This window comes from Phodopus roborovskii, unplaced genomic scaffold, assembly GCF_943737965.1.
Source record: "Phodopus roborovskii unplaced genomic scaffold, PHOROB, whole genome shotgun sequence".
NCBI lineage: Eukaryota > Metazoa > Chordata > Mammalia > Rodentia > Cricetidae > Phodopus > Phodopus roborovskii.
Genome location: NW_026126407.1, coordinates 2,294,684 through 2,310,683, shown reverse-complemented (window position 1 = coordinate 2,310,683; position 16,000 = coordinate 2,294,684). Strand labels below are relative to the sequence as shown.

Genomic DNA, 16,000 nt, shown 5'->3' with positions numbered 1-16,000 from the left:
TCAAAGTTAAGGACAATGGTTACAGGCAGGCCCTACGGCACTAACTAGTTTGCTGAACAAATGCCCAATGGGCCCTGCAGCTACAGATGACACTGCTAATGGGAGAAACTTTAATCTGACTGCAGCTCTCTTTCCTACCCATGTGCCTGTCTCCACTTTAGTTTCCACAGTGGCCCAAGACAAGGCTCACACCTTACTAGAGACCCTCAGCATAGAGGTACATTTGGGCTTCAGGCATCTGACTTATTCAGCCATGGTGAGAGCTACATGACTTACTACTCTGATCAAGCCACAATGCATAACTTCAGGTAGGCAGCCATAAATACCAGCTGCCTCAATGACAGAGAAAGGACAAAACTGGGCACAAAGCAGGCTCAGCCACAAAAAAGTTACTGCGAGGAAAGGAATGATCCTAACAGAATAAAAAGAACCCGGCATGATGGCACATGCCCACAGTTCATTACTTAGGAGATGGCACATGCCCACAGTTCATTACTTAGGAGAATCACAAAAATCAAAGTCATCCTTGGCTAACTAATGGTGTTTAAAGTTAGTTCAGGTTATGTGAGACCCTGTCTCAAAACAAAAACAAAGCAGAGAAAACAAAGTAACACAATTAACACACATGGAGATTTCCAGAAAGACAAAAACAAACCCAATAATAACACTGGAATTCCGTAACATACATCTCATAGAATCCCACAGAACAAAACATTCAAGTTCAGGGGTTCATAAACTACAGCTTGTTTCAAATCTGGCTCTAGGTCTGTTTTTATACTGCTTGTGAGCTAAGAAGAGTCTTTACATTTTTACATGTTTAACAAAACAAAGAATATGTGAGAGACCATATGTAGCCTGCATAGCCTAAAATACTACAGGCCCTTTACAGAAAAAGTTTGCCTGACTAGATGAATACAAATGGCAAGATTCATTCAGAGAGGGGGAGAGCGGGAGAGAGGGGGAGAACAAACAGTATTTTCATGTATTCATCAACTATGACCCTTGTGAGGAGGCTGGGACTGTGGGTCCCATTCTTCCCAATTGTCACTGTATCCCTGGAAGCCTGGTTAGTGCCTGCAAAACACCAGGTGTTCAGTAAATATTTGCTGGACGAGCAAATCCAATTTTATACAAAGTATCAGTTCTAGACTTAAAATAAAACACCAAAGTCTAAAAATAGTCCTGTTCAGGCCAGAGTACAATATGAAATTAATCACTGTCATTTGCAGTCATTGCAAATATTAAACAGGGGGTATAAATTGGTGCAGCTACTATGGAAATCAGTGTGGAAGTTTTCCAAAATAGACCTACCAGTGGGCATACACTGAAAGGACTCCAGAGATACCTGCATATCCATGCTCAGTGCTTACAACAGCCAGGAAATGGAAACTATCTAGATGTTCAACAACTCATGAACACTGAAGATGTGGTGTACACACACACACACACACACACACACACACACACACACACACACACACACACGCCAGAATTTTATTCAAGTATAAAAAATGAAATTATGAAATCTGCAGGGAAATGAATAGAACTGGAAGCTACTACACTAAGAGAGAGAACACAGACTCAGAAAGGAAAATAAATTTCCATGTTATTTTTCATATCTGGATCCTAACTTAAAACTCTTAGATTTATATATTAAACATGGCATATCTGTAGAGGCCAGGATGTCAGAAAAGACTATGGTGGGGAGGCTTTAATGGGGAGAGGGGAGTAAGAGAATACATGGAGCACAAAAGAAGAGGGGGCATTATGGAGGTACGAGGCTTGAATGGGGGATGGGAGAGTAAACTGGGCCAATGAAAACTAAGGATGCATAAAAAAAGAGTAATGGAAATGCATTACTTTTTAAGATAATTTTAAAAGTACAATAAAAAGAGAGTTTGCGTAAAAGTGCCCTGTAGGTGTAGAAATGCTACTCACAGAGGACATGCATTAGTAAGTGAAAACTTTAGTGCCAGGTATGGATGGCATGCCTCATATGAGTTATCAGTCAAGGAGGTCCCACCCCTCCCCCACCAATAACACAGGCTATTGCTGTTTCTCAACACTGCCCACTCTAAGTGGTCGGTGAAGATACTGTACATTGGTTATAGGACATAGAGACATGAACTTGGGACTGACTGGGAAATTTCCTTCTTGATGGCTACCTCTTATAGTGCTAGAAGGTGCTATGCAGGCCACTGAAGAAAGATATAAATGGTCTTACCCAGTGTGGGAACCTCGATGCCACAATACTAACCTGCCAGGCAAGATGTGTCGACTAATCCAAAAATGCCATTGACTATTATGGAGGCAACCAACCACTTTCTGATTAGATTTGAGGCATTCTCCACAGGAGAGAATTTATGACTACCATTGTAAACTTGATCAAAAGCCTGTGGTTGGGGAGGTAATGAACCCTAGAGGGGAACCAACTATTTATGTTTTTCTAAATGGTCTTTTCAAATTGCTTTGTAAATATATGTTTATACTCATAGATTTGTATTGCTTTTACCTTCAGTCATAGAAGATTCTTTTTGCAGTGGGGACTGGCTAATGCAGATATTTATATAACTGGCAAGGTATGAAAATAAGTGACATTGAATGTCAGCCCCAAATGGGACATCTATGTTACTCCCTCCCCACAAGGCTCAGGGAATTCTAAGAAAGAAGGGGAAAGAACATAGGAGCTGAAGGATGAGGAATGTGAAATGCTGTCTTCTTGACATGACAGGGCCATTGCATTTGTGAACTCAGACCTGCATAGTATCAAGCCAGTCAAAATTCCACTGTGAATGAGGGAGGAACTCATGAGGTCCTTACCCCTAGCTAAGGAGCTATTGGCAGCTGATGGCTGTAACGCATAAATCATGATGTGTACCTGTAATCACAGCACCTGTAAGGCTAGCCTGAGACATGTGAGGTATTCTCTCTCTCTCTTTCTCTCTCTCTCTCCCTCCCTCCCTCTCTCTCCCTCTCTCTCTCTCTCTCTCTCTCTCTCTCTCTCTCTCACACACACACACACACACACACACACACACACACACACAATTAACTAATTTTTTCCAAAGTTACAAAGCCAGTGTGGAGAGAGCCAAAATATAAGTTGGGTTCTGGGGTCTGGATTCCTAATCCCTCTATGAGTCTTCCTTTTAGTGTTTGTGTGTACTCGTACTCAAAAAGGCATAGGTAGGAGTTTAGAAGGGTATTAACAATATCCCTAGAGTGGTTATCTCAGAAGAAAAATAGGAGTGAATAGAATGGTGGATTTCAACTTTATATATAAGCATATTTCTCACTTAGAAACAATGAGTAGGAATTTAAGAACAGCTTAAGCATTTTAAAATATGTAAGACATACAGGCAGTAGATAGTGTTACTAAACATTTTATCTGCATGTGAAAAAAGCTTGTCGAGATTGAAAGCTAACACTTTCAGCTTTGATTCTAACAACCAAGAGTTACTTTCTTTGCTTTCACTAATTTTATATTGTTTGTCCTCTTTGTGGCACTGGGGATTGAATTATTGGATCTAGGCCTTTTGAAAGCTAGGCAAGTACTCTACCACCTAGCCATGCCTCCAGCCCTCTCTTTATCTTTTGAGACAGGATCTAAGTTACCCAAGAAATTGAGATCCTCCTACTTCAACCTCCTAAGCAGTTATAGCTGTGGGCCTGCATCAACAGGTCTGCATCTTATGGTTTTTATAAAATGTAAACAGGATACATATTCATGAGTTTCTTGTCATGTGACTTCTCTATCTCTGGCTATAGTCTATTAATAGAGTTGGTGCTAATGAAGACAAAAGTCTGATTCAGAATATAATTAAAAGTAGTTCTACATTCAGAATATCAAGAAGTGCTTTTTAAAAGAAATTATATCAAATAACTACACTTGGGATGTTAGTTTGGTTAATGTCATCAGATGATTAGAGTTAAGACAGCACTAGATACCATCAGTACTCCTTATCTATGGGATCTGCATCCTTGAGTTCAGCTGGCCTCAGATGGCTAGTATGTTAGGTTAACAATGGTTGTAAGTCTGTTGAACACATGTAGAGATTTTCTTTCTGATTATTCCCTAAACAATACAGCAATAACAACCACATAAAGAATATTTATGTTGGATTATGTGTCAGAAGTAAACTGATAGGGTTTAAAGGATATAGGTTGTACTAAAGTACTACCACATGGATAGGCATGGTAGCTCTCAGCACTTGGGAGCCAGAAGCAGATGAATCTCTGAGTTTGAAGCCAGTTTTGTCTATATAGGAAGTTCTAAGACAGTAAGAATTACATAATAGAGAGAGCCTGTCTCAAAAAAGAAAAAGAAAGAAAGTACTACAATATTCGATGGTAGGAGCTTGAGAATCTAGTTTCTATAGGGGCCCTGGAGTCATTTCTCTGAAGACAATGCAGGGCAACTGTCTCTGCTGCATACATGCTTTCAACATATAAGCTAAAAAAAATGAGGAGGAATTGAGGCAAAGACAATCTCAGATTCAGGGCAGGTCATACAAAGATAAGTTGGGAAGGTTCAAAATTTTCCATGGGTATTTATTTTAAAAATGTGTGGCCTAAAATAGTTGTTTTCTCCTTTGGCTGTACTTTAAAACCACAGGGGCACTGTTAAAGGCCTGGGCCCCATGCTCAGTCCCATCAAACAGAGTCTCTGCTGGGCCTAGGGAATCGGGGCTTCAGGAATTCCTCCTGAGTCTAAGGCACAGTTGGATTGAGCTGCTGCTCTGATAGGATCAATGTGACTTGCTAGTTTGAAGTATGTGTGTTGATTTTAAGAAAGTTATTTATGTTTTTGCTAATGACAGGAAATGGAGGATAGCATGCTGGTAGTTTATCTTAAATGTGGCTTAGAGCCAGGAGTTGTGGCATTCTGCTGTCAAGTGCTACAGGACAAATACATTGATAGTTCCATTACTTTGAGAGGTAAGCAGATGCCCTTTGAAAACAAAATCAATCAAACATAAGACAGAGGGAGAGGTAAATGTCACAACAGCAGAGAGCTGATCCAGTACCATGGTCTAGGATTTGGGAGTGTGCCACTGCATAGGAATGTGGCACTTGCCAAGTTATTACCTATTAAAAATTGACTGCAGGGCCTCTTCGAAACGGCGCAGAACTTTTGGTGGGGTTGGCCACTTCACATGCTTCCCGTAGTCTCTCATGTTCTTGACACCGTGGAAGCGTCTGGCTACCTCGTGGATGTATGACTTCACTTTATAGCGGCGGTAGTACCTGATTATTGTCAGAGCTGCCTTGGTCCTCTTATACCGCATTCGGGCCAAGGTGCCACGCCACACCTTCAAGACAGAAAAAGAAAACCAAAAATGTTTCTGGCTGACTGAGTAGTAGGTGAGTTTCGTGTTATTACATTTGGTTCCTCTGCAGGCAACCTGCTTGGTGGAAGAATGAGGGACAAAGACTGCTGATTCCACCTGCTGCCAATAGATGGCACTGGGAATTGTGATTAACACCCCCCCCCCCTCAAAAAAAAGGACTTAGCCACTCATAATTCCACAGAGAAGTGTGTGTGTGGTATTTAAAGCAGTTTTAACTTTATTGTCACGAAATGAAGAAAACCAAAATGCAAGTATCTGTAGATAGATAAATATTTTAGGAAAGCTGAAGTCAAGTAAGATGAGTCAGACCAAATGCCATATGCATCTACAGTGCTTCAGGAAATGGAGCTTCACACAGATCACACACACCGGTGGTAAGTGGAATGCCACTTTGGGTTTGCAACCGGATTTACACAAAGCCTATGCTCCCACTCTCTCTAGGCATGAGAAAGTCCTGAGAAATCAGAGATACTTATTTTTTTCCCCCCAAGATCCTGTATCCAGGTACTCCTATTTTTGCAATTTCTTGAGCAAAGCTGAATTTGATGTAGTCTTTGATTAATCAAGGGTCTTTCCCTTATACATTCTCTCAACCACCAAATTCGCTTTCTTCCCTGTGGTTTTGCTTTTCTGCTGCAGAGTCTTTATGACCTCAAACGACTAACCTCTTTTTCTACTAAATGCTACCCCAGGTCTCCCTTGCTATTCACTGCTGTGCCTTAACCACCCAGTCCCATCCTTAGGCTGCCTGTATTATTTCCCTCCTTGTCCCTGGCCTGAAAGGGACAATGGTTTCAACCCTGAATTCAAAGCCTACAGTTTGGGTTCTCCGGTCTCTCTCAGGTTTTCTGTAATTCCTCTTGAATCCCCATCTGTGCTCCCCAAATTCTCCTAAGACTCCTTTGCACTGGCTCCTTTATTTAATTGTTTTGAGCCTGTCTTCCCGAAGACTCAGTGTTCACTATGTGCTGGTAGTGTTCTTCCTCTGTAGTCTGCTGCACTGTGCTTGCCCACAGATTTGTTTACATACCACATGGGAGGAGGTTATCAAGGGAGCCCGATGGGTCAAGAAAAACCGCAATACATAAAAGAAATACGGTGTTCGAGCAACGTGTGATGGGAATCTAGAGTTCATGTATCAACAGTTCTGGAAGACAATGAGGCAATGAAAACCATCTCGTTCTCTCACGTGGCATTGGAACAGCAGGCCTTTTTAGTTTCAGCAAGCGGCTCCTTCCTGTAGCTGAATGTGCTGTACAGATGGCTGTGCTACGCCCCCACCCAAGTGCTAAAATAAAGGCCCCTTCTTTGGTATCTTGAAAAACCAAAGGAACACAATTAGAGGGTGGAAGTGTGTGATTCAATTTCTTAGACAAAATACATTTTTAAAGTTTCATACTGTTTGTGGCTTTGCTTTTCAGAGGGGAGAAGTTAAGATTCTCTGATGCCCATTCTACATACAAAGTCAATCTTTTAATTTCCAAGAAATATTTTATAAATCTTTTTATTAAACAGCTTTTTAAATTCTTTAAAAACATATTCCAGCAGTGCTTTTTAAGGACAGTCTTTAAGTTTATTTGTGTTGTTGGTTTATCTAGGGTTTGGATTGTTGAGAAAAAAAAATAGTACAAAAATGCTTAGAATAAAAGACAGCGGCCCCTTCCCTGATACCTTACTTCTCTACCCTGATGCTCATTCTTCACAAACAATTTTAGCTGCTGCTTCTGGGAACCATACATCTGCAGATAATATACACATACTGTTCTATTCCAGTTGTAAAAATAGAGAGTTACCTCTCTCACCACCACTTATACTTCTGTCATTTCAGTAACTGTCATATCATTTTCAGTGGTTTTTTACATATACCATACACCGAATAATTCACACACATATGTACTGCATTATATTATGTATGACATATAAAATGGGATTATTATTGGACAAGGGAATATTACCTTATTCTCCCATTACCTTATAAATTTTCTTTTATTCATAGCAGAACTACAGGTAAAAATTTTAAAGCCTCTGATTTAGCTTTTTAGTATACCTTGTGTTAACTCTTACCAAATGCTATTATAACTTTTACCAAGTGCTGTTATAACTTTTACCAAACGCCTGTCAAGTGATCAGTGCCACTTTTCAGATCGGTGTTCTTGGGGTGTTCCCTGTGACCTTATGTTTCTTTGGCTGTTGCACAGCTCCTGTCTTGAGACTTTACAAACCACTCTTCCCACACTGGCTTACTGATGCTTGGGCATCTTTCTCTGTCTTGGCTTCCTTCTCTGAAGCAGTTTCTACACAGCTGGTAGGTTTCTATCCTCTTTATTATCCTTGGAAGTACAAAGTAGTTGCTAAAAGTCTGCTTCTTGGGGTGCAGGGACAGTATAGCTGATAGGGTACTCTGGGCACAGACTGCTCCTGTCCGAAGCCTGGTGCACTCACAACAAATGAGCAGGCACTTCTGTGCACTGCAGACTTCTCATCTGTAAGACAGGATGGTAATGGTGTTTACCTCGGTGCTGTGAGGGCGAATGGCGGCAAGGAGGCAGGGAAACAGTGCCTGGCCATTGTCAGAATTTGCTAGGCCCAGCTGCTAGTACAGCTTCAAAGTCCATTCTGTCACTGGCAGGCTGCAGGACTTTGTTTTTCTTTCTGTAAATGCAGACATTTTTTCTTCTGTCACATGTCAATGTGACCTGGAAACTCTTTAATGAATGTAAGTCATTCATTTGTCCACACTCAAATAGTGCTGCAGCATTGGGTATATTACTTCATGCTTCCATCTACATGATGGGCTGTGCCCATGGTCTGCATCCTGTATCCAGTCTTCTAGCTACCCAGGAGGAACAGGAAAGGAGTCTTGATTTTGGGTCACTGTTGGTACAGTCTTTCATTAATTCTCAAGAATAAACACTTCCTTATGCCTGGGGGTATGTGGCACGTGGCTTCATGTTCAGTTTTCTTTCCTTCTTTTTTTTTTTTTCTCCCAAATGTGTAGCCCAGGCTGGCCTCGAACTTGTGATCCTCCTTGCCTCTGCCTCCTTCAGCAAATCCTACTGGCGTGTGTTACCACAACTGGTTTGATGTTCATTTTTCATATCTTGAGAGCATTTCTTGGTTCAGGTGTAACAATAAATTGCTAGTAGATGCTTTCCCATTTCTCACCCACTTCTGGACATACTAGAGGCAAGGAAGACGAAGTCCTGCCAACTCTTCTTGCCTGGGGAAGGAGTCTTTTGGGTGGAAGAAGGACTCTCAGCAGAAGGCTGGGCCTTCTAAGCCCTCCTTGGCTCTGTTTTAATAGTGAATGCTGATACTTTTAAAGCAGCCAGGACTTTTCAGAATCCCCCCTGCACTTCTCCATGCTCTATTTTTGTCTTTGAAGAATATATTGATTTTTTTGGTACCCTTTTCCCAATTGGGCCCAATTTTTCTTTTTTCTGATGACACTTCTGTAAGTTTATAATATGAAGTTGTATCTGTTTGGCTTCAGAGTGGAAGGCATATTCTTTAGAATTCCTTAGAGAAAGTGGCTCATGCATTTTCCTTTATAATTGTAGTATGACATTTACTTTGAAAGTGTATTTTCCTGCTTTGCAAACACAGCATCTTATTAAGAAGACTGTCCCAAGAACTCTCATGTGTCTGTGTGGATGAGTTACTGCTGATTTTTCCATCCAGGGGTTAGCAGGATGAAAATTATGGTGTAGGTCAGGAGTGGTGGCACACATCTTTAATCTCAGCATTCTTAGAGGTAGAGGCAGGCTGATCTCTGCTTTTGAGCTAGCCTGTTTTACAGAGACAGCCAGGGCTACAAAGAGAAACCCTGTCTCAAAACAAACAAAGGTATAAAAGTTTTCCATTTTTCAACTCTGTCTCGGAAAACCAAAAGAGGGTTTTCATTTTCCATATCTGTTTAAAGCTGCACAAACTTCAATTTTAGAAAAAAATTAGATTTATTCATTTTATGTGTGAGCATGCATTTGACCTGCAAGTGTGTGTACCACATGTGTGCTTGGTGCCCTTGGAGGTCAGAAGAGAGTATCAGATACCCCAGAACTGGAGTGACAGATGGTTGGAAACCATCATATGGGTGCTGGGCATTTAATCTGGGTTCTCTACAAAAGCAAGAAGTGCTCTTTACTGCTGAGCCACCTCTCCAGCTCTACTGTTGGTTTGTTCAAGCATCAATGAAGCTTATCTCTGTATAGGACTTTGCTTGATGATAGAAATACAGAAAGCAGAAGATTAAATGTTATATTTAATAACATTTTATTATTTATTTGCACATGTCTGAAAGGTTCAATCAACAAGGGAACCCCATTGAAAGCACTTTTTGTTTATTCTTATGACGGGGTCTCATGTAGTCCAGGCTGATCTCAAATCCCCTATGCATACCAAGGATGGCCTTTACCTCCCAAGTATTGGGATTACAGACATGGACTACCACATGCCCAGTTAAAAGCATTTTAATGGCCCGGTGGTGGTAGTGCATGCCTTTAATCCCAGCACTCAGAAGGCAGAAGTGGTTGGATCTTTGTGAGTTTGAGGCCAGCCTAGTCTACAGAGTGAGTTCTAGGACAGACAAGGATGTTACACAGAGAAACCCTGACTCAAGGAAAAAAAAAAAAAAAAAGCATTTAAACAAGCTGAGTGAGGTAGCTAAAGTCTAAGGTCATCCTTGGTTACATAGTGAGTTCAAGACCAGCCTAGGTTATAGAGTGAGTCTTTGTTTAAAAAATTAAGAAGCACATTAATATTTTAAAAATGAGATTCTGTCTAAAAAACAAACAAAAAATTAAGTGTTAGAAAGTTTTAATCCCATGGAAAGAGAGTAAAGACCAACACCTAAATTAGCCAAATTCATAGCAAGCTTTTTTATATGTGTACAAAATAGCTGGTCAGGTGACTGCTTCTCCCTAAATATGGCATTTGAGTGGTCACCCCCTGAACACAGAAGTGGGGTTTTTTATAGTTCCTAAACTGTAAGGTTTCCAAGGGAATTTTGGTTATGTAGGAACTTGGCAGAACATCTTACGAGGGCGGAGGTCAGGGCATCTTGAATGGAACATGTCAAAGTCCAGAAAATGGGTCAAGGCATGGTAAAACTCAAGTTTTATGGTACATAGAAATGAACTTATTTTGAACTTGTAACAAAAAAGGCTACTGATTTTAAGATGGGATGCATAAAAAGATCCAAGTGGGACTAGCCGGATACTAGAGGACATGTCCTGGTTAAGTAGAAGAAAAACCGTACAGAGCAGAGCCACAGGAAAGGGCTAGCAGCCTTTTAGGCCAGAGGGAAGCAGGAGTATCCCACAGGAGCAGGACACCATGCACATCCTACCTATTTAGGTGCCAAATTGCCACACAGCAGCCAGTGATTCTTTAAAATTTGCCAGATGGCATAACATCTCTGCCTCAAGATGTGCCTCTGTATGTTCCTTATAACAAAAGCCACAGTCCTCCAATGGCCTCCTTGGTACTGCTCCCTGAATGTCCCCATCTCCTACTGTTCTCCTTCTTCCTGGCTTGCCCCAGCCACACTAGATTCCAGGCTGAACCCTGAACTATCCAGGGATCCACACACCTCAGGCCCTTCATGATAGCTATTCCCTACCTGGGATGATCTTCCCCAGATGCCACATGGGTGACCTGTTTATTGTGTATCTGTTCAGCTGTCACCACCCCATTGAAAAGTTCAACTTGTCCCCACTCTCCTCTCCTGGTACTCTTGACTCCCTTCTTCCAATGTCCAATTTCTCCTCTTGTCTCATCACTTTCCAATACATTGTGTCACTGACTTGCTGGAGTGCTCCTCAGGCTCTCCCCCTCTAGAAACCAGGTTCTACCAGACAAGAGATCTTTGTCTTTGTTCATGGCTGAGTCTCACCACTATGACAATTCCAAGGATGCTGCAGTCACCAGGGAAGGAGCTCATCCTTGCTTGTAGAAGATTCCATTAAAGGCACCTTGTCCCTGTTCCACACACAGCATCTCACTTTCCTTCAGCATATGACTTTCAGTGTTACTTTTCACCCTGTTTCTGTACTGAACCTGCTACATATAAATCCTCTCTTCCATTTGCTTGGGACTCAGTGTTTTGTGCCAGAAGCATTCCTCGGGTGTTTGGGGATCTTGGTTATCTATCTATACTGAAGATAGTCCAGCTGGAAGCTCTGTTCATGAGCCTGTGGAATGTAGACTAGTCATTTGTGAGGGATTCTGGAATGTAAATATGTCAGAGCTTTTCTCTTTGCTACTAGATTTCTGTCTACTCTTACATTTAATATCCTTGGATTCAGTATTGTATCTTCCTCCAGGACTTGTCTCAGTCACTTTTAGATTTGTCTTCAGAGAGTAAACTTGGTGCCATCTACAAGGATGAGACTGAGGGAGTCACCAGCTTTTTGGTGTCCGGAAGGAGCCCTGGTGATCCTTCCTTTACTCAGCTTTTTACTAGTCTCTTTCTTCAGGTGTCTCCTTCACCCTTCCATGAGAAGGCATCATCTGGTCCCTCCCACAGTTGTGGGAGTTGAGCTGGCAGCTTTTGCTATCTGCAGACTATTGGATTTTTCCACCTTCTTGGAGGAGTTACCACTTGTTCACTTCCAAAGGCTGCTCCTGTCTCTTGTCTGCTGTCATGTGCACCATGGCTCTGCTTGTCCTTGTGGCTTTATTTGAGATTCAGAACTACCCTGCTGTTTCAGGGGTGTGGAGAGTAGACAGACACACAGCCTCCACCTATAGCCAGGCATTTCACAGCACCATCTAGATTCTGCATTTCCTCTGGTAGTCAGTAGTCAGTAGTCAGGCATTTCAAAGCAGCATCTGGCACTCATTACCAGTCAATCAGGAACCTTTGCTTTAGTTTCAGAAGAGGCCAGCTTTCCTCATGTGTTCTGTCATGGGCACTAGGCCTTTCTGTCTTATAATTAGTACAAACCACTACCTCAGACCTTTCAAGTGCTCTTTGAAGTGGGTATTCTCTTGGTTCCCACATCTATAATTCTTCAAAATTCAGCTTCCTAAGCCATCTATGCTTAAGGACAATTTTTAGAGGGTCTTTGTCCACTGCTATACTCAAATGCCCATCTAGTTGCTTTGACAGGTTATATCTGTTAAAGAATGGTAGTGGAAGTGGTTAAGAGAGCATACTTAAGTACCAGGTTGAACTTTGAGCAAACTGTAAAACAGTGTAATTTATCACTGATACTCATATACTCTGCCCAATTAGGATATGACAGTTGTATCCAATTTGCCCCCTCCTAAGAACTATTTAGAAAGGATTTTGTAAAAAGATTAATTTATTATAGTGTTCTGTCTGCATGTATGCCTGCAGGCCAGAAGAGTGTGCCAGATCCTTTTACAGATGGTTGTGAGCCACCATGTAGTTGGTGGGAATTGAACTCAGGACCTCTGGAAGAGCAGTCAGTGTTCTTTACTGAGCCATCTCTCCAGCCCTAGAAAGAATTTTTTAAGTGAATTTTTTGGTTAGCACAGGGGGAGGTGGGTTTCACAGTGGCATTTTCATACACATACAGAATTATACTTTGTTCTTGCCCATCCTCCACTGCCCTCTCCTAGCTCCTTTGCTGATTCCTTCATCCCCTCAGGAGACCCCTTTTCTGCCTTCATGTCACATGTATCTTATTGTTCTCCCAGGAGTTATTTTAAAGCAAGGCTCAAAAATAGAAAAATATTCCTCTTTTCCTAAAATATCTCTTTGAGGAAAAAAATTAAGAAAGACACAGTGTGCTATTTTAAAACATTTTATGAAAATGGCAAGTCAGTATGTATCAAGAAGATAAAATCTAGTGGGTATAATTTATGTTTTTAGTATAATTCCTAAAACGATGCCCCTCAATATTTATATAAATTAATAATATTCCAAGATGACCAAAAATCTAAAAAGCAGTGAGTTAACTAAATCTTCAGTAACAAACACATGTAAAACAATTTAAAAAAAGGAGACACAGAGAAGCACATGTGAATGGTATCATGATAAGCTGTCCTGATGAACCGAACTATTGTCTCAGGGTTGGGTATGTGGAGAGGTTTATCTGTTAGAACATAATTTAGAAACGATTGGGGCTGAAGAGATGGCTAAGTGGTCAAGAGTACTGGCTTCTCTTCCAGAGGACCTGGGTTCAATACCCAAATAGCAGATCACAGCTGTTCATAACTCCAGTTCTAGGGGGTCTGACACCCTCATACAGACATACATGCAGGTAAAACACCAATGCATATGAAATAAAAAGAAATAAATTAAAAAAAAGAAAGTGATCATCCTGGGCTGGAGAGATGGCTCAGTGAGCAAAGTGCTTGACATTCATGCATGAGGACCCAAGTTTGAATCCCTGCAACCCACACAAATCAGATACTGAAGCACAGACATCTGTAATCCCAGTGCTCCTGCACAGAGATGGAAGGCAGATACAGGGGTCCTTTCAGGCCAGCTAGCCTGGTACACAGCAGAAAAAAACAAAAAACCAAAAAACCCAAGAGACCCTGTTTTAAACAAGGTGAAAGGCAAAGATCGACAGTTGAGATTATTCCATGACTTCCACATATGTGTTATGGTATGTGTGCACCAACACACACACACACACACACACACACACACACAGAGAGAGAGAGAGAGAGAGAGAGAGAGAGAGAGAGAGAGAGAGAGAGAGATTGTTTTTTAAAAGTCCATCCCTGAGTTGCTGTAACTGAGTCTGGAACACTATCTGAGGCAAGAACCTTTGTTTTGGGCTTGTATATTTGAAGTACATCCTTGCCTAGATCTCTTAGCTGACACTTGTGTGCAGACCACTACTGGTCACTTATGACTCCAGCATGGCAATGACAGGGTCTGACAATCTTCTTGTAATTCTAACTTGACGAAGTACCGACCTTTTGGTCAATTACACTAGGGGTGCATCTCAAAATCAGCCCAATCGAAATCTAAACTGCAGTTATTTTGCAGACAAAAGAAAACAAAATTGCCTCAGTTAACAAGCCTAGTAATTTTGAGGGACTGATATCAGGACTCAATCTTGCTCAAAAGGAAATACTCTGTGGAGCTGTATTGAAGTGACTGCTTGCTTTTGTTTGGTTTCTTGAAAGCAAAGGTACAAAATTGATGGTTCACCTTTACGGTCTTTCAGGTCAAGACTCCTGCACACTGCTTTTTGATAGAGAACTATTGTGTTTTGGTCAGGTCTTATGAGTTTGAGATGGTCCAAAGCAGTTTCCTGGGATGTTTCAGCTTTGTTTCCTTGAAAAAAATTACCTATTACATTGTTGAGTCAGATGCTTACAAATGTTCTCAGTTTTGAATGGTTCCCTAGATATTTAAAACCCAGAACCAGCCAAAGGTACATCTTTCTTTTGTAGAGTCTCCATAGTGAATTCTATAACAGGCATTTTGTAATGTTCCTTTAAAAGGGGGTTTAATATTAATTAAATTTGGAAAAGCTGGATACGGCAACTCATTTTTTTTGAAATTTATAACTCACATTAGCATATTAGATGCCCTGAGATGTTCTAGATACATAAACCTCTCATATACATTATATAACATTTGTATTTTTAACACATACTCGACTACAGACATTTCTGTATATATAGACACTTCATTTTGAACACAATCAGGATGTGCCTCTCTAAATCATGATATTTTGGCACAGGGAAAGAAGAAAAGCAACTTCGGGAAGGCCCTCCACCTGCCTGAAAGTAGGTCATAAGTTTTTCCAATGGGAAAGGGACCCTCCTTCTACCAGGAAGACAAGAATACTCAGCTCAGCATTGAAGGCCCTATACTCAGAAGTGTTTGCATCAGGACCTTTCTTGATTCCTCACTGTCTGCCCAGGAACTGGTCTACAGCCCCCAAGCCCCTTTCTCTTGTCTAGTGCATACTGTATTGGCCTTTCCTGAAGAGGTACCACCTCCTCATTTAGCCACTTCTCCTTTAGGTTTTCCACTACCATCTTTTTGTGAAGCTCCTATGCATGTGAAATATTAGCATCAGTAACACTTGTAAGCATTTCTTCTGCTAATCTTTGTCATTTAGCTTATAGCCCCAGCGGCTAGACTTCAACAGGTAGAGAGGAAAAGTTATCCCTCCTTCACACTTTCCAAAGGATTATATTATTTATTTACTTATTTACCTTTTTAGGAGACATTGCATTAAAGCCAAGACAATTATTCAAATAATGAAATAAAGAGTAATTATACCAGAAAATGAAAACTATTATTATGGACCAAGCTTACTGTGAGCTTATTGAAAAAGACACACTTTCTCCAATTGAGGAAATGCTTAGAAAACTATACCAACATTTTCCAATTTTTTAGCTGTATTAAAGTTATGGAAAAGAATGTTTTTGTTTTTAGAAAACACAATGAAGTATCGTGGTAATGACACATAGTATCTGGAATTCCCCTTAAATAGTCAAGTGAATATGTACACACAAAAAATCTGTATGTAGCTATGTCTCTGTGTTCATGCTTCATAGATATACACAAAGAGAGCTAAGAGTGAGTCTGAAAAAAAACATTTTAACAACTAGGGTAGCTAAGTGAAAGGTATGTGCACAGGAATTCTTTATATCAACCTTGTAGGTTTTCTATAAATCTATAATCATCTCAAAATAAAACAAACTAA

The 16,000-nt window shown here is 40.8% G+C and overlaps 2 protein-coding genes across 5 annotated transcripts in view; one reads left to right on the top strand and one right to left on the bottom strand.

Moving 5' to 3' along the window:
• The window catches only part of Myo1d (myosin ID), a 290,165-nt gene that overhangs the window by 114,975 nt on the left and 159,190 nt on the right, over positions 1 to 16,000 (bottom strand). Inside the window, exon 17 of the mRNA XM_051179782.1 lies at positions 5,089 to 5,312. Within this exon, the coding sequence (XP_051035739.1) occupies positions 5,089 to 5,312 (224 nt within the window). The remainder of the gene's footprint in view (positions 1 to 5,088; positions 5,313 to 16,000) is intronic.
• Rhot1 (ras homolog family member T1) overlaps positions 1 to 16,000 on the top strand; it is a 375,056-nt gene that overhangs the window by 352,167 nt on the left and 6,889 nt on the right. The gene's annotated exons all lie outside the window — the stretch shown is intronic.